This window comes from Nycticebus coucang, chromosome 9, assembly GCF_027406575.1.
Source record: "Nycticebus coucang isolate mNycCou1 chromosome 9, mNycCou1.pri, whole genome shotgun sequence".
Taxonomy (NCBI): domain Eukaryota; kingdom Metazoa; phylum Chordata; class Mammalia; order Primates; family Lorisidae; genus Nycticebus; species Nycticebus coucang.
In genome coordinates this window covers 25,767,747-25,792,324 of record NC_069788.1, presented here as the reverse complement: position 1 = coordinate 25,792,324, position 24,578 = coordinate 25,767,747, and the positions used below count along the sequence as shown (strand labels likewise).

Below are 24,578 nucleotides of genomic sequence, written 5' to 3'. Positions count from 1 at the left end.
ATGACCCTCCCTCCACCCATCCTCTCCCCTCCCCGCCCTCTCCTCTTTCCCCTTCATGTTGGTTTATAGTTGGGTTATAGCTTTCATATGGAAGTGTGGGTGCTTATAAATTAGTTTCATAGTAGGGCTAAGTACATTGGACACTTTATCTTCCATTCTTGAGATATTTTGGTAAGAAGAATATGCTCCAGCTCCATCCATGTAAACCTGAAAAAGGTAAAGTCTCCATCTTTTTTAAGGCCTGCATATTCTAGGGTGTACATATACCACAATTTGTTAATCCATTCATGGGTTGATGGGCACTTGGGCTTCTTCCATGACTTAGCAATTATGAATGGGGCTACAATAAAAATTCTCGTGCAAATAGTTTTGTTATAAAGTGATTTTTGGTCCTCTAGATATATACCTGATAGAGGAATTGGAGGATCGAATGGCAGGTCTATTTTTAGATCTCTAAGTGTTCTCCAAACATCTTTCCAAAAGGAACATATTAGTTTGCATTCCCACCAGCAGTGTAGAAGTGTTCCCTTTTAACCACATCCGTGACAACATCTCTGGATTGGGGATGTGATATGGGCTAATCTTACTGGAGTTAGATGATATCTCAAAGTAGTTTTGATTTGGATTTCTCTGATTATTAAAGGATGATGAGCATTTTTTATGTGTCTATAGGCCGTGTGCCTGTCTTCTTCAGAGAAGTTTCTCTTCAAGTCCCTTGCCCACACTGAGATGGGATCACATGTTCTTTACTTGCTAATATGTTTGAGTTCTCAGTGGATTCTGATTATTAAACTTTTGTCAGAGAAATAACCTGCAAATATCTTCTCCCATTCTGAGGGCTGTCTGCTTGCTTTACTTACTGTGTTCTTGGCTGTGCAGAAGCATTTTAGTTTGATCAGGTCCCAGTAGTGTATTTTTGGTTTTGCTTTAATTGCCCAGGGGGTCCTTCTCATAAAATATTCTCCCAGGCTGATTTATTCAAGTGTTTTCCCTGCCATTTTTTCTAGGATTTTTATAGTTTCATGTCTTAAGTTTAAATCTTTAATCCAGTGAGAGTCTATCTTAGTTAATGGTGAGAGGTATGGGTCCAGTTTCAGTCTTCTACAGGTTGCCAGCCAGTTCACACAGCACCATTTGTTAAATAGGGAGTCTTTTCCCCCCTAAATGTTTTTAATTGGTTTATTAAAGATCAAATGATGGTAAGTAGCTGGGTTTATCTCTTGGTTCTCTATTCTATTCCATACATCTACTTCTCTGTTTTTGTGCCTTGACCATGCTGTTTTGATCACTATTGATTTATAGTATAATCTGAAGTCTGGTAGCGTGATTCCTCCTGCTTTGTTTTTATTTCTGAGTAATATCTTGGCTATTCAAGGTTTTTTCTGATTCCATATAAAATGAAGTATTGTTTTTTTCGAGATCATTTAAGTATGATTGTGGTGCTTTAATAGGGATTGCATTAAAATTGTATATTGCTTTGGGTAGTATGGACATTTTAACTATGTTGATTCTTCCCAGCCATGAGCATGGTATGTTTTCCCTTTGTGAGAATCTTCAGCTATTTCTTTTCTTAGAGTTCCATAGTTCTCTTTATAGAGATCTTTCATGTCCCAAATATTTAGGTAAACTCCCAAATATTTCATCTTCTTTGGCACTACTGTAAAAGGAATAGAGTCCTTGACTGTTTTTTCAGCTTGACTATTGTTGGTGTATATAAATACTCACAAATACTCACAGATTTGTGAGTATTGATTTTGTAACCTGAGACACTGCTGTATTCCTTGATCACTTCTAAGAGTTTTGTAATTGAATCCCTGGGTTTTTCCAGATATACAATCATATCATCTGTGAAGAGTGAAAGTTTGATTTCCTCTAACCCTATATGGATACCCTTAATTGCCTTTTCTTTCCTAATTGTGATGGCTAAGACTTCCATTACAATGTTAAAAAGCAATGGAGACAATGGCAACCTTGCTTGGTTCCTGATCTGAATGGAAATGATTTCAATTTAACTCCATTCAATACGATATTGGCTGTGGGTTTGCTATAGATGGCCTCTATCAGTTTAAGAAATGTTACTTCTATACCCATTTTCTTGGATGCTGGATATTATCAAAAACTTTTTCTGCATCAATTGAGAGAATCGTATGGTCTTAGTTTTTTATTTTGTTTATGTGATGAATTATATTTATAGATTTATGTATATTGAACCAGCCTTGAGACCCTGGGATAAAACCCACTTGGTCATGGTGTATAATTTGTTTGATGTGTTGCTGGATTCTGTTTGTTAGGATCTTGTTGAATATTTTTGCATCAATATTCATTAATGATATTGGTTTATAGTTTTCTTTTCTTGTTGGGTCTTTTCCTGGTTTGGGGATCAAGGTGATGTTTGCTTCATAGAAGGAGTTGGGTAGTATTCCTTCTTTTTCTATATTTTGAAAAAGGTTCAGTATTATAGGTACTAATTCCTCTTTAAAGGTTTGTTAGAATTCTGACGTGAAGCCATTTGGTCCCAGGCTTTTCTTTTTAGGAAGATTTTGTATAGTTGATGCTATTTCAGAACTTGATATAGGCCTATTCAACATTTCCATTTGATTCTGGCTAAGTCTTGGAAGGTGGCGTGCTTCCAAGTATTGGTCAATTTCCTTCAGATTTTCATATTTCTGAGAATAAAGTTTCTTGTAATATTCATTAAGAATTTTTTGAATTTCTGAGGAGTCCGTTGTTACTTTGTCTTTGTCATTTCTGATTGATGAAATTAGAGATTTAACTCTTCTTTTCCTGGTTAGGTTAGCCAAAGGTTTATCTATTTTATTGACCTTTTCAAAAAACCAACTTTTTGATTTATTGATCTGTTGTATAATCTTTTTGTTTTTGATTTCATTTAATTATGCTTTAATTTTGATTATTTCTTTTCTTCTGCTGTTTTTGGAATTGGAATGTTCTTCCTTTTCCAGTTGCTTGAGATGTCCCATTATGTTGTTAACTTCCTCTCTTTCCGTTCTCTTGAGGAAGGCTTGCAATGCTATAAATTTTCCTCTTAGGACTGCATTTACCGTATGCCAGAGGTTCTGGTAATTCATGTCTTCATTATCGTTTTGTTCCAAATTTGGTGATTTCCTTCTTAATCTCATTTATGACCCGGCTATCATTCAGCATAAGGTTATTTAGTTTCCATGTTTTTGTATGAGTATGCAGATTTCTGTTGTTACTGAGTTCACCTTTGATTCCATATGGTCGGAGAAGATGCAAGGAATAATTTCTGTTCTTTCAAGTTTGCTGAGGTTAGACTTGTGACCTAAGAAGTGATCAATGTTGGAGGATGTTCCATGGGCTGAAGAGAAGAATGTGTATTCAGTTTTGATTGGATGGAATGTTCTGTAGATGTCTGTTACATCCTATTGTTGAATGGTTAAGTTTAAGTTTAAAATTTCTTTGCTGAATTTCATATTGGAGGATCTATCCAACACTGCCAAAGGGGTGTTACAATCTCTGACTATCATAGAGCTGAAGGAAATCAAGTTAGCTCATGTCTGTTAGAGTGTCTCTTATATATTGAGGCTTATTCTGGTTGGGTGTATAAGTGTTAATAATTGAAATGTCATCATGTTGAGTGTTGCCCTTAACAAATATGAAGTGACCATCCTTATCTTTCCCTACTTTTGTTGGTTTAATGCCTATTGTATCTGCGAATATAATTGCAGTGCCTGAATTTTTCTGATTGCAATTTGCCTGAATTATAAATGACCATCCCTTCACCATAAGTCTATATTTATCTTTTATGGTAAGATGAGATTCTTGTATGTAGCAGATATCTGGCTTGAGTTTTTGGATCCAGTCAGCCATCCTGTGACTCTTTAGAGGCCAATTTAAACCATTCACATTAATTTGAGTATATTGATAAACCTGTAGTATTTTGTGTATTGAGGTTTTTGAAAGTCCTATGGACATTTTTAATCCTTTCACCACTGTAGATGTTGGAATTTGATCAAAAGTTTCTGAGTGAGTTTACTTTGGTGGTAAAGGATTGTGCTGGTCATTATGGAGGATAGGTCTGAGAATATCCTGGAGAGCTGGTTTAGTTATGGCAAATTTCTTCAACATGTGAATGTCATTAAAGTGTTTTAATTTCTTCATCATAAATGAAACTCAGTTTAGCTGGATATAGCATCCTGAGTTGAAAGTTATTTTGTTTTAGGACGTTAAAGGTCAATGACCATCCTCTTCTGGCTTGAAAAGTTTCAGCAGAGAGATCTGCAGTCATTCTAATATTCTTCCCCTTTTGGGTTATGGTTTTCTTCTGTCTGGCTGCTTTTAGAATTTTCTCCTTCATATTAACTTTGGCGAAGTGAATTATAATGTGTCTGGGAGATGCTTTATTTGGGTTGAGTTGTGCTGGGGTTCTGAAACTCTCTGCTATCTGAATTTCAGAATCTTTTTCCATGTTTGGGAAGTTCTCCACAATTATCTATTGGAGTAGAGCATCTGTGCCTTTTGAAGCCACCGTGTCACCTTCAGGAATTCCTATAAGGCGAATATTAGTTTTCTTCGAATTGTCTCAGAACTCTCTAAGAGAATGATTTGTTTTTGCTCTCCACTTGTCTTCCTTTTTGTGCATTTGGAGTGTTCAAAAGCTTTGTCTTCAGTGTCAGAAATCCTTTCTTCTGCCTGTTCCATTCTGTTACTGAGAGATTCTACTGTATTTCTCAGATCTTTGAGGGCTGCAAGTTCTTGCCTCAATGTGCCAAAATCATTAGTAATTTTGTCTTTGAATTCACTGAATTCTTGGGAGAACTTTTGAAATGCTCTTTGAATTTCTAATTCCAACTTTACCTCCATTCTGTTAATCCTATTTGTAATCCAAATTCTGAATTCTATTTCTGACTCAGCCATTTGTTTATGAATGGGATCTTCTGTTGTGTCCGTCTTGTCATTTCTTAGGGGAGTTATCTACTCTGATTATTCGTATTGCCAGTTTTTCCACTGATTCCAACTCATGATTATTTCTCACTATTGGCTAGATGAGCAGATAAGGTGAAATTGGATTTGGGGCTCCTGGAGTAGTGATTAACTGGCCCTTTGCCCAAAAGCAGGACTGGTGGCTGCAGGTTTTCCCCCATAGCTTTGCAAAGGACCTGTACAGTGCTATGGCCTGAGACACTGGCGATCTGCTTGGTGTGGTGGGGCTCAGTGGCTCTGTCTTGTTTTCAGGTGATCTCTGTCCAATCCTAGTGAATCAGTAAGTCTGGGTTGAAGTCTTAGCTGTGGAGAAATACAAGCAACTAAGACACCCTGCTCTTCCATAGGCAACAACTGGAAAAGGAAAATCAAACCTTCCCACAACAACACCACTTGGTACCACCTTGGATGGTCCTTGGGTGATTGACCCAGATCAAGAGTTCCAAATCAATTGTCCCAGTGAGCATCCAGTCTCAAGTGGGAGAGTTCAAATCAATTGTCCCAGTCAGCACCCAGTCTCAAGTGGAAGATAGCAGGGGTCCGCTGGCAGCTCGAGTATGACTTGCTCTGGTGCTCCATGGAGTCAGAAGGGCCCACCCAGCAAATGAATTAGTCTTGGAAGGTTGATATATCCTTCACCTTGCACCTCTTTCACACCCAGTCCCTGATAACCCCACAGGGCTGTGACCCAGTTCCCCCCAGTGAGCCGATGCACCAGGGTTTGCACCTGCCTGAGTCACAGGGAGATCTATGTCTCCTTGCCCAGGCCACTGCACTCTGCCACCAGCCGACAGGGGGAGCTGAAGCCAGACTACCTTGGGTGCTTAATAGAGGCAGGAGAGTTTCACTCAGTTCCAGTCCTGCCCCTAATTGATGTTGCTGCCACTTAGATTCTTGCAGAATTTGCATTTCTGCCCCAGCTATATTCCCTTGCAAGCCAGGCTTGTTAGAGTTCATAGAAACTGCTACTCAGCCCCACCATGTGCCACTGCTGCTGTGCCAATTCTCATGGAGTTGGCGTCTCTGTCTCCGCTGCACTCTGTGTTGGGGTGGGGGTGGTTAGAGCTCCCAAATGGCTCTCAGTTCCTGCCCTTCCCTGGGCTAATGCTGCTGCCTCTCCTGCTTTTGTCCCAGCTACACTTCACTGGGGGCCAGTTGCATCTTGGTATCAGAAAAGCAGCAATTTGGACTCAGCTCAGCCCTGGGAGTATGCTGCCTCTACATGTGCATGGATTCTATTCTCTGTCCTTGCTGTGCCCTGCCTGGCAGGTACCGCCTCAGGCATACTCTTTGCTCATGGGGCCTGCGTTTCCATCCCAGATCTGTTCCACCATGGCTGCCACTGGAGCAGAGGCCAAGCTCCCTCTGCTTGGTGAGAGAGGTGGGAAGTGTTTGTTCAAAATATCACTAGGGGTGTGAGCCCTATTGTTCCTGCTGCTGCCACTGCTGCACTGCACCATAGGGCACTGTCTCTCCCTCTCCCGTTTGGCTCTCTTGCTCCACAGTTCCCACTTTACACCCGTGTTGCCAGTTCAGCACAGACTTGTAACAGCCCACACCCTGTCCACACCTTTCAAAAAATGCCCAACAATCTGGACTCCATGGGGAACAGGCTTCCAGAATATGAGGTGAGAGTAGAGGGGAGTGCTTGGAGTTCAGAATTTTGAGTAGAGTATATGTTCAGTTTTATGCCTGGTAGAGAGTGCCATGGCTCACTAGTGGGTCCTCTCTGGGGAAGGATTTCTGTTTTTTAGAGGGTCTCTCCCATGGGATAAAATAGGAGGAGATCTGAACTCTGCTCACTTGTTTGTAAAAAGTATACTTGGAGCCATTCTCATGGGGGAGGGGACTCCCATCTGCTTGGCTATGGGTTATGTACCTATTGTTTGTTTCCTTCAGGTTGCAGCTGGCCTCTGCAGGGGTGATGTGTTGCTTTTCAATCTTCCCTCTTGGCTCAGCTCCAAACCATCAGCTTATTTGCTAAAGTTCTGTCCTTTAACTCTCCTTCTGGATAGGAGCCTCTGTGTGAAGCTGGCTCCAGTCAGCCGTCTTGCCTCTTCCCCATGTCTTTTAACTTTTAAGTCAGTTTCCTCATTAATAAAAAAAGGGATAATAGTATTTTCTCTGATTATATCACATAGGAATATTGAGAAGATGAAAAGATAAAATAAAATAGTAAGCCTTAAAACACTTTGAAAACATTAAAACACTCTAAAAATGATGGGTGTATGTGTGTGGTTATCGCATGAACATGTATATGTGACTGATAAAAATAATAAATCCTTATTTGGCTCTAGTTTTATTATTTTTGTAAGTGAAAGTCATCACTCTCTAAAAAGTTTAGAGAAAAAACTTCTGTGTTGTATATTTTCTTTAAATGTCATGAACAGGGCATGTTTCATATAATTTATTTTGACTTCTTGGAAAGACTGTATGTGAAATTGACTCTGCCAAGGCTTCAACATGGATTCCTAAGACATCACACTCTTGTATGTTTGGTCTGAAGTCCTTTTTAATCTTCAAGGATTTTATAAATATCAACCAATTCCTCCTAGTTTCATTTCCTAACAGCTGGTGTAAAATTGATGTATTCCTTGGGGCTCCAAGTGTGTTAATATATAATTACCATGAATTCATCCTTTCAAAATTAATTTCACCTCAGAATCACACACACTCTCCAAAATAGGAGGGACAGAATAGTAAAAGACAAATTTAGATAATACCATATAGTTTTTCCTTTGGATGAGCCAAACTGATTTAAGATGACAGAGACATTGGCTGAAATTATTGCACTGTACCCAGGAAATGCATTCTATGTATTGTTCTTAAGATTTTGTATTATGATATGATTTGATATACTTGACATCCTACTTAACTTTACTTCATTTAGAAACTTGAATGTATAAAATAATTTAGCAAATAATTATGAACTTTATAAAAGGGTGTGACATTTTCCTATGATCCTATTGGCACACATTTGAGAAATTCTGACCCATTTGCCTCTCCTTCCTCTTTAGGCTTCCTTACCTGAAACAACTAATCTTCCAGAATTTTTTGTTGCTTCTTATAAGTGGCCTGGATGGACTCATGGTCCGCTGGATCAAAAAAATTGTGCTGCATCGTGGGCATTTTCCACTGCAAGTAATGATTTTCATTTTAATTACATCCTTTAAAACTCCCCATTTGACTCTAGAGACTGAGATGATAATTAAAAGATTTTAAAAATCTGAATATTTAAAATATTAACGTATGATCAGCTAAAATAAATCTGAGTGGAGAAAGCAACCTTAAGATTATGTAAAAGCTCCATTTTTAGTCTAAAAATTGGTTTTTATTTTTAGAGTTTAATTTTACATAGAGAGTGAATCACAAGAGCAACAAAATGAAGTTGCTAAAATTTGTCTAATGGAGAGTTAAGACCAGAAAATAAAAAGGGTATTAAGGTTCTTCATTTATAATGTTATCTGTAATCCTGAGACACATATAGATACACCCACCTAATCCTTAATTTCTTTTTATTCTGTAAAAGTTGCAAAAATTTATTTAATTTGATATAAATACTTTAAAACTAAATAATAATGGATCAAATGGGTTTATGTTATTTTAAATAAATATAAGCAAATGCATACAATATAGAGGTTTTGACTTAAACGTAATATTACTGATCTCTTAATAAGAGTAGCTTCTAAATTAATGCTACTATTACTTACAAAGTCCTCTTTAGAACTTCATTCATATAAGTTCACAAGCTAAATCAATGAGTTACTCAGGTCAACCCCAAGATGTGGTCTCCAAATCTACCGTCAAGAGAGTATTGGTTATATTTCAACATTACGGTGATTGGCCATTATCACATATCTTTTTAAAACTATGCTGTATGGTATGTAGGTAACTTCAGGGGTGCTCCAAAAGTTTGAAATGCTGAAGTATTGCCAAGTGAGTACATAAGCTGTCAGAGAAGTCAGTTTTCTAAGAGCAGCATACCCTGGGACAGAGAAGTGCTGATATTTTTGTGTAAATATCATTGCTTCATCATGTCAGCCAGATCATTCCACAGTCATTTTGCCCGAACCATCATGGAAGCCACACTCCCCTCAGGAGAGGCTAAATCTACCAACTCCATACTATGCCCACATCCCCAGCATCAGTACACTTTGCCTCTCTAATGTTGCTAACAAGTTAAGGACGCACATCAGGATCTTTCTGAGCCCTGTTTCAGATAAGTGGGGGGAGATTTAATTAAATAAATCATCAGTCATTTTATGTTCATGTGGTTAGGATATTACATCTTCTGGTAAGAATTTTGCCTTAAATTTCAAGTAAACCAGTTATTTCTGCAGATGCCTAAGGAAAATTGTTAGTGCTGGAATACTGAGAGCCACTTGCTAGGCTGGAGGTATATTTTGGTGTACTCTGCACAGGGCTAAGTCTGGATTGTCCTCCTCCCTAAGTCAGGAAAACACCAGAGGGAGGATTTGCAAACCTTCTGTAGTTTTAGAGGACCGTTTTATGTATTCAGTATGGTAAATCAGGTTGATTTTGTGTGTGTGTGTTAAATAAAGAAAAAAATAAACTAAGTTCTCATAAAGATCTAAAAAATTATGTCAGAATGGGTACTAATAGTTAAAATAAGAAAAAATATCTCTCAGGGAAACAAAAAGCTATGAAATGAAATAAACAAGACAAACCAAATAAAATACAAACTATTGTGAGAAGCAGAAGAGATAAAGGTGCTTGGAGTAGTGGGAGTAATACATGTCACAGAGTCGATTTGGAGACATTATGAAATAAGCAGAGACAATAACAAAGAATGTCTCAGAGGCAATGCCCTATGAAAGCTTTCAAAAGGGAGGAAAACAATTGGCAGAACTGAATCATTCTTAAATCTTCTGACCTTTTCTAAATATTTCAAGTGAATTTGGACTAAACCTTCATTGAGATTCAGAAATGTCTGTCTAAGAGCAACATATTACATAACATTAGAATTGAAAACACTTAGCCTTTAGTTGAAATCTGCAGATTCACAGGGCTAGAAGAGATCTTGGAAGTCACTTTCTCAAGCCTCTTGTTTTAATGAGAGGGCCCAAATAGGTGAAGTGACTTACCTGAAGTGAAAAGACAAGAAGTATCAGAAATAATCCTGAAATCCAGGCTTCCAACTACTGGAGAACTGTTTTCTCTAGTATTTCCTGTATGAAAGCACAGTTACCCTAACATTTAAAAAAATTCTATTTGATTTTGAACTCCTGTACTAAATGTCAAAGCACAAAGAGTTACTGTTTTAGGAAATAGGGAATTATTTTTTTGAGGATATCAACAGTGGTAGTATAATGCTATTTGCTCTTAAGAAATACATCCTGGCCCAATAATAGATGGGCATTGAAAAGGATTTAGGTTATAGATTTAACACATGTTGAACATCTAAAACACATTAGCAATGTCCCACAGCACTATACATATCCTGTAGTTACATAAAAACCATGTATATAAAGAGATACATCTGTAAGTGAACTATTTTAATATAAATTATTTTGGAAAAATTCTAAATGAACACCAGTGGGGTTCTAGTACACTGACAATTTTGGTGAGGAAAAAAAACTGTAACCTCCACTGACAAAAATGAATCAAATAGAAGAAAAGTTATTACTTTGTTAGCCTTTATTTAAAGTTAAAAGAAATTACATGTCAAGAATGAGACTGTATGAACTATTTAACAACAGAAAAGTCTGTATTGATAAGGCATACACCCCAACTTTTTTATGATGATGAGCAAACCATTACTCAAGTGAGTTATCATGGCTGCATGATCAAAACAATGGCAGGTACTGGTGGATTAGTTTCCCAGTACTTTTTTAATTATTCTGTGAGGGCAGAACTATGCTTCTCTTGCTCCTTGTTTGTCATTGTAATTTCCAGTGCTACAGTCCCTGTCACCTTGCAGGTGTTCAACAAATGCATTACAGAAAGAAATGAACTGATAACAACAATGACAGAGAATTATGTATAATTATTATGGCTATAACTAATAACATATTCACTTTGCGCCATATATATGTATAAATAAGCTGAGTTCTGTATCTATTGAAAAATATTTAAGATAATGATTTTAATTCATATTATGGGCATACAACTGTTATATGTAAACTGGGTTAGTTTAAGTGAGGGTGGTTAAATTAGATACCAGTTTAAAAATTGAGGATTCTATTTACTCCAATATATCAGATTAGTGTGATTAAATTTCTAAGTAATATGTCTATAATCAGTATTTTTGACTTCCCCAGTTTAGACATATTCATTAAAAAAATTTACCCAGTCAGGCACAGTTGCTCATGTCTGTAATCCTAGCCTTACTGGAAGGCTGAATTAGGCGGAATCCTTTGATGTCAGGAGTTTCAGACCAGTCTGAACAAAGCAAGACTCTCCTCTATCTCTACTAAAAATAGGAAAAGCAACATATGGCTCTTGCCCTCCAAGAGTTTCACTGGACAGATTTCTAATGAAGAGTTCAGAAGTATATATAACATAAAAGGAACAAGGAACTAAGAAAGTCCTTGAAGTCAATAAGACAGTGGGACAATACCAAATAGGACAAAGATTATGACTGATTATGACATAGTAAACTGAATGGAATACATAGACGTGGGTTCATTGATATTGGGCTTAGTGTTAGATTATATACTGTTTTGAAGACCAGCTTACATTTCAACAAAAGGGCTATGCAAATTATAAGAAATATTATGTGCCATTTGAATATTAATCAATATTCTATTTGAACCAGGTGTGGCAGCTGACCGAATAGCAATTCAGTCTAAGGGTCGATACACAGCTAATCTGTCCCCTCAGAATTTGATCTCTTGCTGTGCCAAGAATCGTCACGGATGCAACAGTGGAAGCATCGATAGGGCTTGGTGGTACCTGAGAAAACGTGGGTAAATAGCTACCTAAAATGTATTTCTAAGATTCTTATGATGTTGTCTTGGGTTAGAATGAGGAGAAAAAAAATTATTTCAAGATTTTTATACCCAAATTTGGAAATGCATATGCTACAATTGTAAAAATACATACACTATATTTAAATATATACTATATTTGTTATCTATTAATATTAGAACCTCTTAGAAATAATTATTGAAGAAGATATACATTTCTAGCTAAATTAATATGAATTTGACTTTGGGAGACTCAAACATTTTCTCTGGTTGTTCTGAGTTAAATGGTCCTATTAAGTCTCCACAGACAGAATAAAGTATTCAATGTTACTAATATCACTTTTATGCCTTTCAGTTACATAGGTTTATAGACAGATAATGCCAGATAAAATTAGACTAAAAATCAGAATAAAATAAACAAATAAATTATAGTTGTCTCAACTCATCAATGTCATTCATTAACATTTCTGATCCCATTTGATGAAAAATGGCTGGTTCCATTTCCTTCCTCTCACGTTGCCTGATACTCACACAGCACTCTGTGTGTCTACTAATCTACAGAAGAGCTGAGATATTCGGCTAAGAAAATTGCAGCTGATAACCAGTGGTACACATAGATATTCCTCACTTGTTCCTTTATCATCACTCAGTGCTCTGGGGCTTCTCTAAAACATGTTCTGAAGAGTGTGCCATATATTTATAGATGGCAATAAATTATTTAATTTTTTTATGTTTTGCTTAATAAAGCAGTGCTTCAGGAGGGCAATTTGGACAGATACCCTCCTGGTGTTAATGCTTTGTTGGCCTCCATATTGTGCTGTTAAAAATAGAAGACCATTAGGAGTTTAGAAATATAAATTATCATTGAGATCCAATTAAATCTTACTTTATTGGTCTGCTTGGGCTGCCATAACAAAATATCATAGACTTAGTGGCTTAAACAATGGACATTTATGTTCTGGAGGCTGCAAAATGTAAGATCAAGATGCTGGCTAATTCGATTCTTGGTAAGGGACCTCTTTCTGGCTTGTACTACAGATAGAATTATTTACTAAAAATGGATTGAAGCAAGATTTTAAAAATTACAATGAAGAAATAAGAGAGGGTTAGGGGAGTTTAATGTGATTGAGTTTCTGTATTAGAGTCAGTCAATGTTTTGAAAGTTATGCATGCAAGTCATCAGAATAATTTATGAATATTTAAGTCAGTAAAATTGAATTTACACCGGATATTATGGCACTTTCCTAAATGCCTTCTTTGTTTCTTTGCTTATTCCTCATAGATTGGTATCCCATGCATGCTACCCACTTTTCAAGGACCAAAATGCTACCAATAATGGATGTGCCATGGCAAGTAGGTCTGATGGGCGGGGAAAACGGCATGCCACAAAGCCATGTCCCAACAACATAGAGAAATCCAACAGAATCTACCAGTGTTCACCTCCATACAGAGTCTCTTCCAATGTAAGTCCAAATGGTGAGGAATGGTAACATTTGACTTTCTTAAACATGTATAGATCTTATCTTTTAAAAACTATTTAAATCTATTACATTCTAAAATAAATGTTATGTTTTCAAGTATAATTTTTTTTTTTTTTAATTTTCTTAAAGGATCCACTGAAGACTTTCAGGTTGGGTATGATTTCTAATGTCTATAATATTAACAGTATAAAGAATTGGCTTAAATTCAAAAATGCTCATGGAAATAGGGTTTTAAAATTTTGTTCTATAATGTATGTATACACACATACATACATATATGTACTATAAGCTTGACAATTGCAGCTAAGTAAAACACTTTTTCCCTAACTTTTTTGTAGTTGTAGTTCATTTTATCACTCTTTTGCGTTGCTCCACAAAGTAATTAAAGAGGACATGGCCATAATAGGAAGAAGACTCTCTTGGATTCCAATTAGTCAAGCTAAAAGAATGTGCAAATTTTACTCAATCATATCAGGTTACCTAGGTCTTCTTGTTTTCAGAAACTCTGAACCTCCAGTGACTCCAGTTATCTCCAGAATATAATTCAATATTCTTACCATGGCACCCTGGGCTTTCATGAAATAGTTCTGACTTGTTACTTTTATAGACTTCTGTCCTGCCACCATCTACCTCCTTTACTTGGCAATAATGTTTCTGATATATAAGACTAGTCTCTGTTCCCCAGCATCTACCTCTTCTACCTGGCAATAATATTTCTGATATATAAGACTAGTCTCTGGTCCCCAGGTATACTCTGGTCTTTCATGTTTTTCTATTTAGTTAGGTGATAATTCCTCTGACCCCAGAGGTCATTCCACCTTTCCATCTGGTGAAATGCCACATGAATGCCAAGGTCCAGCTCAAAACTTCATCTTCTTTGTATGAAGTTTACATTGATTCCTAGGCAAGGTTAATTTCTCTTTTTTGTTTGTATTCATGGCATTTTGTGTTTGTCTTTGTAGTAGACCCTATTGTATATCATGAACTGATGACATTAGTTGTGGTGTTGTCTTTCTATTCCACCAAAACTTTAATACCTTGAGGATAGGTGCAAGGTCAATATTTGTTTTTACTGTAGTTTCCTGTATGTACCATGTGCTCACTATGTACAGAAGAATGAATGAATAAACGAATGCTTTGCCTCCCTGCTGAGGGCTGAATGAAACATATTGGAAGGTAGCACAGAAATCCTTGCACTAAAGCTACTGAGGAACATCACTAAACAATCATTTGGAATAGGTCTTGTGATAAAAAGATTAGGGGTAACATTAATCTCCACTGATTAAACATGATTTTAATTTACCTTGATTAGTTTCTTTGTTACCATAAAAAAATTTACTGCTTTTTTTTATTTCAAAATTATTATTTAGTAATAAAAGTTATTAAAACAAATGGGTACATCTTGCCTTTTGCAATTTCATTAATGTGGAATTTCACAAGTATTTTCAAAGCATGACTAAGAAGAAATTGAAAATGGTCAGGTTACTTCAGATTATATAACATCTAAATTGAATGTACATCACCTAACATTGTATACCAGCCAATAACTTTAGCATGTTCTGGTAACAATGATAATGGTCATTAATATTTTTCCTTCTAGGAAACTGAGATAATGAAAGAAATCATGCAAAATGGGCCAGTTCAAGGTAAGCTTGGATGAAATATGGGCTTTCTTTATTCATTCCTTTAATACAGAACATTATACTGAGCTTGCCGGCAGAATGGGGACTGAAGACCCCTTTCTTGGCAATGGAAAACACCCCCAGAAAAAGGGAAAAATTAAAAAGTAAGCTGAGTGAGACAGAACAAAGAAAAGTCACCTAGTTTAACTTTAAACCTGTTGCTGCTAAATTTCTTATCTGAACAAGTTTTCTACTTTTCCTAGAGCTCTGGCCTCTTGGAGATACAACTTACTAACAAACACCCCTGTTGGGTCTATAAATGCTCTGCTGAATAATGGCCACAGAAAATGCCCGTGACAAGGCCTAGAAAGATACATTAACTAGGCCGTTTCCTGTGTAGTAAACAGTCAAAACAAATCCCCATTGTAGAGATTTATATTTGGCTGGGACAGAGATCAAGGAACAGCTTGAGCCCTGAAATATGGGCAAGAGAGCTTACATCCCTTATCACAGAAGAAGACCCTTTGTTGTGGTGATGAGAGGAAAATTCCTCTCTCTCACCAATTATTCAAAATAAATTGCCTCCAGTGGTAATTGGAGGCAATGTTTTTACTGCACATGAAACTAATGGAGTTTAACATCTCCCTTAGAAATCTGTGTATGTGACTTCAAACAAGAAGCTGCCCTCACACAAGGTTCAGGTTCCAGATTTCTCAAGACTGCTCAGACCCTTAAAGTTAATGATTATAAAAACAATAAGCACTAATATACTCACTGAGAAAAACTACTGACATCTTTGTTCTCTTCCTCAGCTTACCTTTTGGGCTAATAAACAAATAGCCTTCAGTAAAAACTGAGTGGATCTGACCCTTGGGGCCACCATCAGAACCCCACAAACAGGCGGTGGTCCCCTGAGTTCCCATCTTTAAAAATTCTATTCTGTGTGTCTTGTCTTTTTCTTTCTCGTCATTTCTAACTTTATATTTCTTCAGTTAGTTTCTGCCAGATCCACAGGTCCTAATGGACTCTGCCCCTGGGGCAGGACCTTGACAGAGGTCATGTAAAAGGAGTTTAATAAAAGAAAGAAAACTTTTATTATTAGAGTATTCAGAAGTTTGTAAGTCAGCTACTGGGACTCATGCCTATAATCCTACTACTTAGTAAGTGTGAAGATAGCTTGAGGCCAGGAGTTCAAGGAGGCAGTCAACTAAAATCACGCCATTGCTTTTTAGTCCAGGAGACAGAGATCCTATATCTAAAAAGAATAAATAAAATGTATTAAAAATAATTTAAAAGTATCCATAAGGGATCAACTGTTTTAAAATGAGTGCAATTATAGGAGATATACTTATCTAATAACTTCATTAGCTTCCATTTTATTTTTAGAACATAGACTCATTCATAAACTGAACTGTTAAATATTAGTGACACCTTTGATAAAAGTCAGCTGTCTTTCCAAAATGATCGTGAATGAGCAGAGAGTTAAACATGAAATACCAAGTGATTTGCAATGAGGCTTACTTTATTCATTCAATTATATTAAGACCCATACATAGAGATTTCCCGACCTTCGATTTAAATAGATTAGGCAAGAGATTAGAAACAAAATTGAGGATTAATAGTAGAAACAAAGTAGATATTTTTCCTTTGCTTTAGCTCAAAACAAATCAATAAACCAGCATAATTTTTGTGTTTTACAAAAGGCTTTCAATTTTGATCAATTCTGTAAGTGTGTGGTTAAGAGTAAACTGTGAATAATAAAATAATCCAGTGACTTATTGTACATTGACAAATTTATATTATACCATCTCTGATAATAGTTTCTTTTCCTTAACTAGTGAATTTTATTTTGCAGCAATGGCATGGATAAGGGTAAAATTTACAGAATGTACTTCCTGTGTAAACATTGCCTTGATATTCATGGAAGGACAAATCCAATGAGGCCTAAAATGAAAATTCAGGCTGCAAACTGAATGGCTCAAAGTACATTATCAATGTAGCGAACTATAAAATAAGTCAAATTAAATTTGAAACACTTCATATACACTTAAGGAACTGTTGGTGTGTTTTGTTTTTCCATATGCTGATCTAATCTGTATTTGCTCAATACATGGCAGGAATCATGGATTTTGCAATTTTGTTGGAAAGATTTTTATTGATCATTAGCAGCATTTAGCATTTATTGAAAAACCAAAACTTAAATTAAACATGTCCTGTATTTAATTTTAAAAAAACAATGACCTTACAAAAAACAAACCAACCAACCCTGAATTAAATGAAGAAAAGCTTTCTCCCAGCTTACATTTATGTAATTTGTTGGCTGTTATAAGGGGGAAGGAATTCATGTCTAATTTCAATGTGTGCTTCATTAAATGGTGTTTATGTGATAAATCTGAAGGAACATAGGTATTTGATCTCAGGTTACTTAACTGACTTTGGGTAATTGACTTAACTTCTCTGAATCTTTACATCATGGTGTTATTGTTTCAAGGGCTTCCCCCCTCTACCTCTTTTAAAAATTCTTCAAAAAAAATTGGTTCATAATTATTTAAAATAGAGAGCACTTCAGTTTTATTTTATGGCCATATACTTAGATCCTCATGAGTTTTACATAATAAATAAAAAATAAAGAGGCACAATTTCAAAGCAATAAAATAAAAATGTAAGTCATTCATTAATCATTGAACAATGAATTTGTGGAGAAGATTTGTTGAGAAGCTGCTTCCTGACTGCCTGAGCCAGGAGCAAGAGACACAGCAGCTCTTAAGGCAGAGCAATCCTGACCTGATGCATGCTATAACTCCACATCTTGACTCGCTGCAGTTTTCCAAAAGTACAATTGCAGTATAATAGCTTATATAGGTACATGCTTGTGGGCTCATCGAGTCTGTTTTGCTCTCTCAAATGAAGGAAGAAGCCACCTTTGAGCTGCTTTTGGTGGTTTCTCACCCTTTTCTTTAGTTGGCAGTTTAGTTTTTCAGCAATGAAGAATATATTTTATTCATGGTGCTTAGAGAAAAGTTGAATTATAAGACCTAAAGGAGTCAACGGTTCTATAGAAAAGAAAACCCACTAGCAATATCTTCATATTTTTGTAAGTGGGTAGAATGCTGATTGACTCTTTTTGCTCTAGATGAAACATGATTTTCTGTTCATTATTGTCTGACCTAACATATAAGATTTCCCTCTGCCTCAGTACGAAAAAATGTAAACGGTATTAGAATGTTAAATAAATAGAATTGTGTATATTCTTCTAAAATGTGTATAGTTAAAAATAAGTATAGGTGATGGACAAAGAAGAAAAGCAGAGATGTGCATAGAGTGCAGATATAAACATTCTAAAGTCCTATAGAAATGTGTTTTAGAATAGATAAAGAAGATTTAACCTGTTTGAGATCATGTGGAACACCAAACAAGTGAAATAAAAATTGGAACATTTAAAAAGTTATATTTAACTTTGGAATATAAGCTTTTTAAAAAAAATCTATTAAACCCTAGTTATCTGAGTTCCAATTTTATTTAAAGTGCTTATTAAACTAAGGCAAACCTTGTACACAGTTGCTAAGGTATACATATAGCATCTTGATTAAAAATGTTCAGTTTGGGTTTTTTCAAAGAGAAGTTTAAAGTCTTCACCCTGAATTGCCCAAGCCCTATAACAAAGCAGCCCACAATAGAGAAATAATCTAGGTCGGGGAATGAAGAAGACCTTTCTAAACTTTAAACTCTACTTTCTAAAGCACGGAACAATGGATTAGCTCTCCAGAGCTTGGGGGTGGGGGGATGAAGTCTTGGCTGGGTATTCTGTTGCCAAGTGTTTGCTTTTTTATTCAAACTTACTAAAGAAAGGGTTGTGTTTACTTTTAAGGATTACAAATAGCTGCTGTAAGCACAGTTTACTGAGATCAAGCTTCTTAGCTAGCTTAATTGGGGTTCTAAGAGGCTTGTGATGAAGCGCAAGGTTACGGAAGAAATGGCAATTGGTGAGCAAATGTAGTGGGCCTTTCTGCAAATGGGCTCAATTCCTGGTAATGCCTCTGTTGATTAAGACTACACAGTCACTTAACAGCATAATGCGTACTTAAGTAATATTATAAATAGCTGAAACTTGTAAGAGAATAAGAAAATATTGCACCAGTTAAATTAAGCAGGAAAGAAAATTAGGCTGAATTGCACAATCCTTTCTTAGATCCAACCTCTTACAAATTTATCCACTGATTGTTCTGTGAGAATTTCTGCATATTTTTAAAGATGATTTTATAATACCATGCCATTTGTCACATGCCACTGTTGTGTTCCATTTTAGCCATAATGCAAGTCCATGAGGATTTCTTCCATTATAAGTCAGGGATATATAGACATGTTACCAGCACACATGAAGAATCAGAAAACTATCAAAAGCTTCGGACACATGCAGTCAAACTCATTGGGTAAGGCAATTTCTTAAAAATCTTTATTTAATACCATTTGGAAATAAAACAAAGAATATGCAGTGCATTTAGACATCACAATTTCCCTTTGTATGAGAGATTCTGATACAAATGAAAAATTATCTAAACCTTGCCACCATTTAGCCATTATTTTGAAGTCTAGTAAAAGGCTAACTTGATATTCTGGGGGAAATTATCATTGCCTGCTTCTCACTTGTGAATATATCTTGAAGAATCTATTCTAAAGACAAGAAAATATTTATTGAAAAAAAATTCTACATATGATAAAAGAAAGAGAAGGATATGGTCCAAAGCATTCTATGATTTGAGAAAAAGATTTTGAGGGGAATTTCAAATGGGGAGAGATTTAAGCAGGAAGAGTGGATATGGTCACCTTTAATTCAGAGGTTATTCATTTTTTTGTGGGAATTATGGAAATTAATCAAATTTATAAGTAAAATACATTTATCTGTGCCAGGACAAGAATCAAGTTCAAAATTTGGTGGGTACATTTCAAGAGTAGGCAATTTCACAAATGGGCCCTACTCGGGTAGCCTTTGTGGTCATTTCCCTAGAGCCTCTGGGTCTTGTTCTGAGAGTCCAGTCTGCAAACTCTGTCTAATAATGCCTTACTCCAATTCAAATAAAATACTACAGAAAAAGATTTTTGTTTTTTGTTTTTGCCTTTTAAATTCAACACACTCTCCCTATCTTGACTATATGGTAAGTAACTTCATTACTATTGAAGGCTTTCTTCTTGGCTTAGTTTTACTGAGCCTGCACAAAACAACCTCACCTACAACCTTATTGTTACTTTCTCCTTACTGATCTTTGAAAGCTGTTCTAGTTAATTTTAAGCTATGTAGACAAGCTATCCTGTCGTATCTTGAATCATCATCCCTACTGTACCTAAAATATCCTAATATTTTAGTTACAAAATTATCACATTTCTTGGGATCTAATATACCACTAATTATATGGCTTGTCTTGATTTCAAGAATGTGAATATATGTGCCCCTTAGAATTGAAGATATATTTCTTATTAATGTAGGATATTTATAAATTACAGATAGAGAAAACTACAAAGAAAAATGTATATATATATATAATTACACATTTATTATACATGCTACAGATATGTGTATGTTTTCACTGTTTAGAGATAACCTTGAAATATTGGGGTAGTTTTAATACATATCTAGATATATAGCTAGAGACAAAGAGGAAAAAAGGAAGGAAGGAAGAAGGAGAGAGGGAGGAAGGAAGGAAGGAAGAAAGAAAAGAAAGAAGGAAGGAAGGATGGAGGGAAGGAAGGAAGAAAAATGGAGGGATAGGAAAAGAAAGAGGGAGAAGGAGAGGGTGAGGGAAATAAAGTAAAAGAAAAATAAAAGAAAGATTTTGTAGGAAAATATGATATCACAGTGTTTTATGAGAGAAAAATGTTACTGATATTTTCATTAGTAGTATATAAGAATGCCATGTTTTCTACATTCTTTCAAACATTTCCTTTTCCATTTTAATAGGTTTATTCTGCATTGTTTTGATCAGTTAGCAAAATTTTTCTTTAAAGGCTTATGGTGGCTTCCAATTATTACCCTACATTTTTAGGTTATGTGGTGCTTTAATTACAACAAGGTGCTTGTTGTAATTAAAAAAAAAAAAATATATATATATATATATATATCTATCTTGGCTGGCACTCTGGGAGATTAAGGTAGATGGATTACTTGAGTGCAGGAGTTTAAGATCAGCCTGACTGAGCAAGAGCAAGACCACATCTGTACTAAAAATAGAACACTCTCTCCCTCCCTTTATGCAGAAAATTCTCAGGCCAACCAGATGATTATATTTCCTTTCGAATGACATAACTTTTTACTACTTGGTTATTCCTATTAATCTTTTTTCTAAATCCTTGCATTCAACATACTCACTTCTTAGTGCCTATTTTTATACACTAGGTTTTCCATATCCCCTACTAGCTTCTAATGACATTTATGCTGCAGCTCTTTCTCATCTCTTACCCTGACAGTCCTACGCATGCTTCCATGAATTATTCCACTCAGTGTGATCATCACTGAACAGTCCCTCTTCTCCATGGTGCCCTTACTTAGTTAAATTCCATGGTGAATCATCGTGATCATTTTTCCTTTTGTACCCTACTCTTCTGTCCCTTCCTGACGCATCATATCAGCTAGGCAAAACGTCAACTCTGGTTAAGTTCAAATCAGCCTTAAACTGTGCATCTGAACAAGCTAGAAAATACTTGTAACTATGTCGATTTCACATTAATTTATGGAGACAAATTTCAAGGAGCTATCTAATAGTACCAGACAATCGTATTCTGGGTTCCTACTCTGTTTATTCTCCCATTCTTCTGGTCATTGTCCCCAAATTTGTTGTTTTCTCCTCAGCCTCCAGTGCATCCTTTCTCATGTTCTTATAAATGGAGTAAAAATACCTCTCTACAAACACTGTAACTGGAAAGTCAGCTCTACCTTAGTTCTATTCCTCATAAGTTCAGAAGTCCCGTTCCTTCCAAATTTCCTCCTGTGAATATTTCATTATCAATTTTTGCCTACTGTAGGGACATTCTTGATTTGGGAAAAATTTCCTACCACATATGATGGGATTGATTTTATGTTTCCTGTCATTCAGAGAACTCTGGGAATGCCAACCTTGTCCTGAGAACCTCCCTTGCTTGAGTTATTAGAACTGATCATTTATCATCTCTACCACCTGTTTAACTATGCTGGCCATGTTTTCTTCATTCTATTTCTATATGCATTTATGCTCAGTTTGAATAAGATATAAATGGGTTTACATTTAATCACTGCCATTGTTTGTGTATTATACATATTTGATGTGCTGATTGTAATATACACACCTAGAAAATAGGGATCTTTATAAACTTACTTCACATGTAACAATTAAGGCTAAGATTGCTAGTAGGCAAATTACTTTTGCAGAATGTGTTTACTTTTTACAAATATTTTAGGTCACTTAAGTATTGCTAGGTACCCTGGAGCAGTATGTTTTAATTCATGTCTCCATTAGCAACTCTTGATTTGTAATTGCTACATTCAGGAAATTAATGCTTCAGTGAATTAGAGAGTAACCAAATAGTTAAAGTAATGTTCCTTATCGGACAACTTAATACACTCCTAAGAAGTACCTAACAAATTTATCACAACAAATTTTGTTTGCTTCCTTTTCTGTAAAAGACAAAGCTATTAGATTTAACTTACTTGAACAAATGAATGTGATCTTCCATCAAGTGACCAGTACTGGGGAATACAAGGAAGATTAATTCATGGTCCACGTGTTATAGCATTTAGAGAGTGAGATGGAGGTATTCACAACTGATTTTAGTGTAGTGTCACAAAAGCTGCGTACTTGCACACATAGAAAGCACACGATTGTGGCAGTGGATATAAACTTGTAATGCCTTTCTTTGCTCCTACTGGTCTGATTTCACTCTTCTCTCTTCTCTTTTCTTAAAACTCTGTTCATCCCATTACAGATGCTAGAGTTACAAAAGCATTCAATTAATAAATAATGCAATATGTTTTGAAATATGGACTTATTTCACATACCATTAAAAAGAAGAGAATATTACTCATTAAACTAAGCAAATTCATTGATTGTAAGATGGATCATAATTCTAGATATGTTAAAATGTGAAGGAGAAAAGTGTGTTTTTCAATCAATAAAATACAGCATTTGAGATTTTCATCCTGCCAGTGTTCTCTGTGTTATGGTCGTGGTCCATGACTCCACGCCCATGTCCCTGTCCCCTCAATGTTCTAAGCTTTAGTTAGTCCCCAAGTCTCATGTACGTAAGGTTGCACTCTGATGCCATTTACTTTTGCATTGGATTCTCAGACAGGAACTCAAATGATTAAATTCAGCAGTAAAAATTTTATTTTATTTTATTTTTTATTTCCTGTGGTCTCAGAGATCTAGAAGCAGTACCTATTTTAGAAAATGAAGAGAAATAATTGGGATGAACACCGACTCTTCTTCATATTGTCACTCCTGTTTGTGGAGCAGAATTTCATGGGAGATATACAGGCATACCCACTTTACTGTATTTGGCAGATCCTGTCTTTTCAAATCAATTGCAGATTTAAAGAAAGTTTATCAGTGCTATTTTTTCTAACAGCATGTGCCCACTTCATATCTTTGTGTCTCATTTTAGTAATTCTTACAATATTTCCAGCTATTATTATTATTAAGTCTATTATAGTGCTTTCTGCTCAGTGATCTTAGATGTTACTACTATAATTCTTTTTGGCCACCACAAATCATGCCCATATAAGAGAGCAAACTTAACTGATGACTATTTTGTGTGTGTTCTGACTGTTCCACCAATGGGCCCTTTCCACATCTCTCTCCCATTCCTTGGACCCCCTTATTCTCGGAGACACAACAACATTAAAATTAGGCCAGCTAATTCTCCTATGATGACCTCTAAGTATTAAAGTAAAAGGAAAAAGTCACACACTTCTCAGTTTAAATCAAAAGCTAGAAATGGGAGGAAAGCATATAGAAAGCTGAGATAGGCCAAAAGTTGGGCCTCCGGTGCCAAACAGTTAGCCAAGCTGTGAATACAAAGGAAAAGATCTCAAAGAAAATTAAAGGTGATATTCTAGTGAACACACAGATGATAAGAAAGTGAAACAGCATCATTGCTTATATGGAGAATATTTGAGTGGTTTGGATAGAGAAGACCAAGCAAAGCCACAGCACTCCCTTAAGCCAAAACCTATTCCAGAGCAAGGTCCTCAATTCTTCAATTCTATGAAAGCTGTCAGGGGTAAGAAAACTGCAGAAGAAAAGTTTGAAGCCAGCAGAGGCTGCTTCATGAAGTTTAAGGAAGCAAGTCATCTCCGTAATACAAAACTGCAAGGTAGAGTATCTAGTATGGATGGGAAAGCTGCAGCAAGTTATCCAGAAGATCTACTTAAGGGCATTAATGAGGTTGGCTACACTACATAACAGATTTTCAACGTTGATAAAACTGCCTTCTGTTGAAAGAAGATGTCTTCTAGAACTTTCATTGCTAGAGAGAAGATGTCAATGCCTGGCTTCAAAGCTTCAAAGGACAGGCTGACTCTCTTCTTAGAGACTAATGCGGCTGATGACTTAAAGCCA

At 35.9% G+C, this 24,578-nt stretch overlaps 1 protein-coding gene across 3 annotated transcripts in view; it reads left to right on the top strand.

The window, feature by feature from the left end:
- The window catches only part of TINAG (tubulointerstitial nephritis antigen), a 90,468-nt gene that overhangs the window by 28,523 nt on the left and 37,367 nt on the right, over positions 1-24,578 (top strand). For all 3 annotated transcript variants that reach the window (XM_053603681.1, XM_053603682.1, XM_053603680.1), the window contains 5 exons: positions 7,980-8,103; positions 11,741-11,891; positions 13,174-13,354; positions 14,973-15,018; positions 19,301-19,424. In XM_053603681.1, the coding sequence (XP_053459656.1) occupies positions 7,980-8,103; positions 11,741-11,891; positions 13,174-13,354; positions 14,973-15,018; positions 19,301-19,424 (626 nt within the window). The remainder of the gene's footprint in view (positions 1-7,979; positions 8,104-11,740; positions 11,892-13,173; positions 13,355-14,972; positions 15,019-19,300; positions 19,425-24,578) is intronic.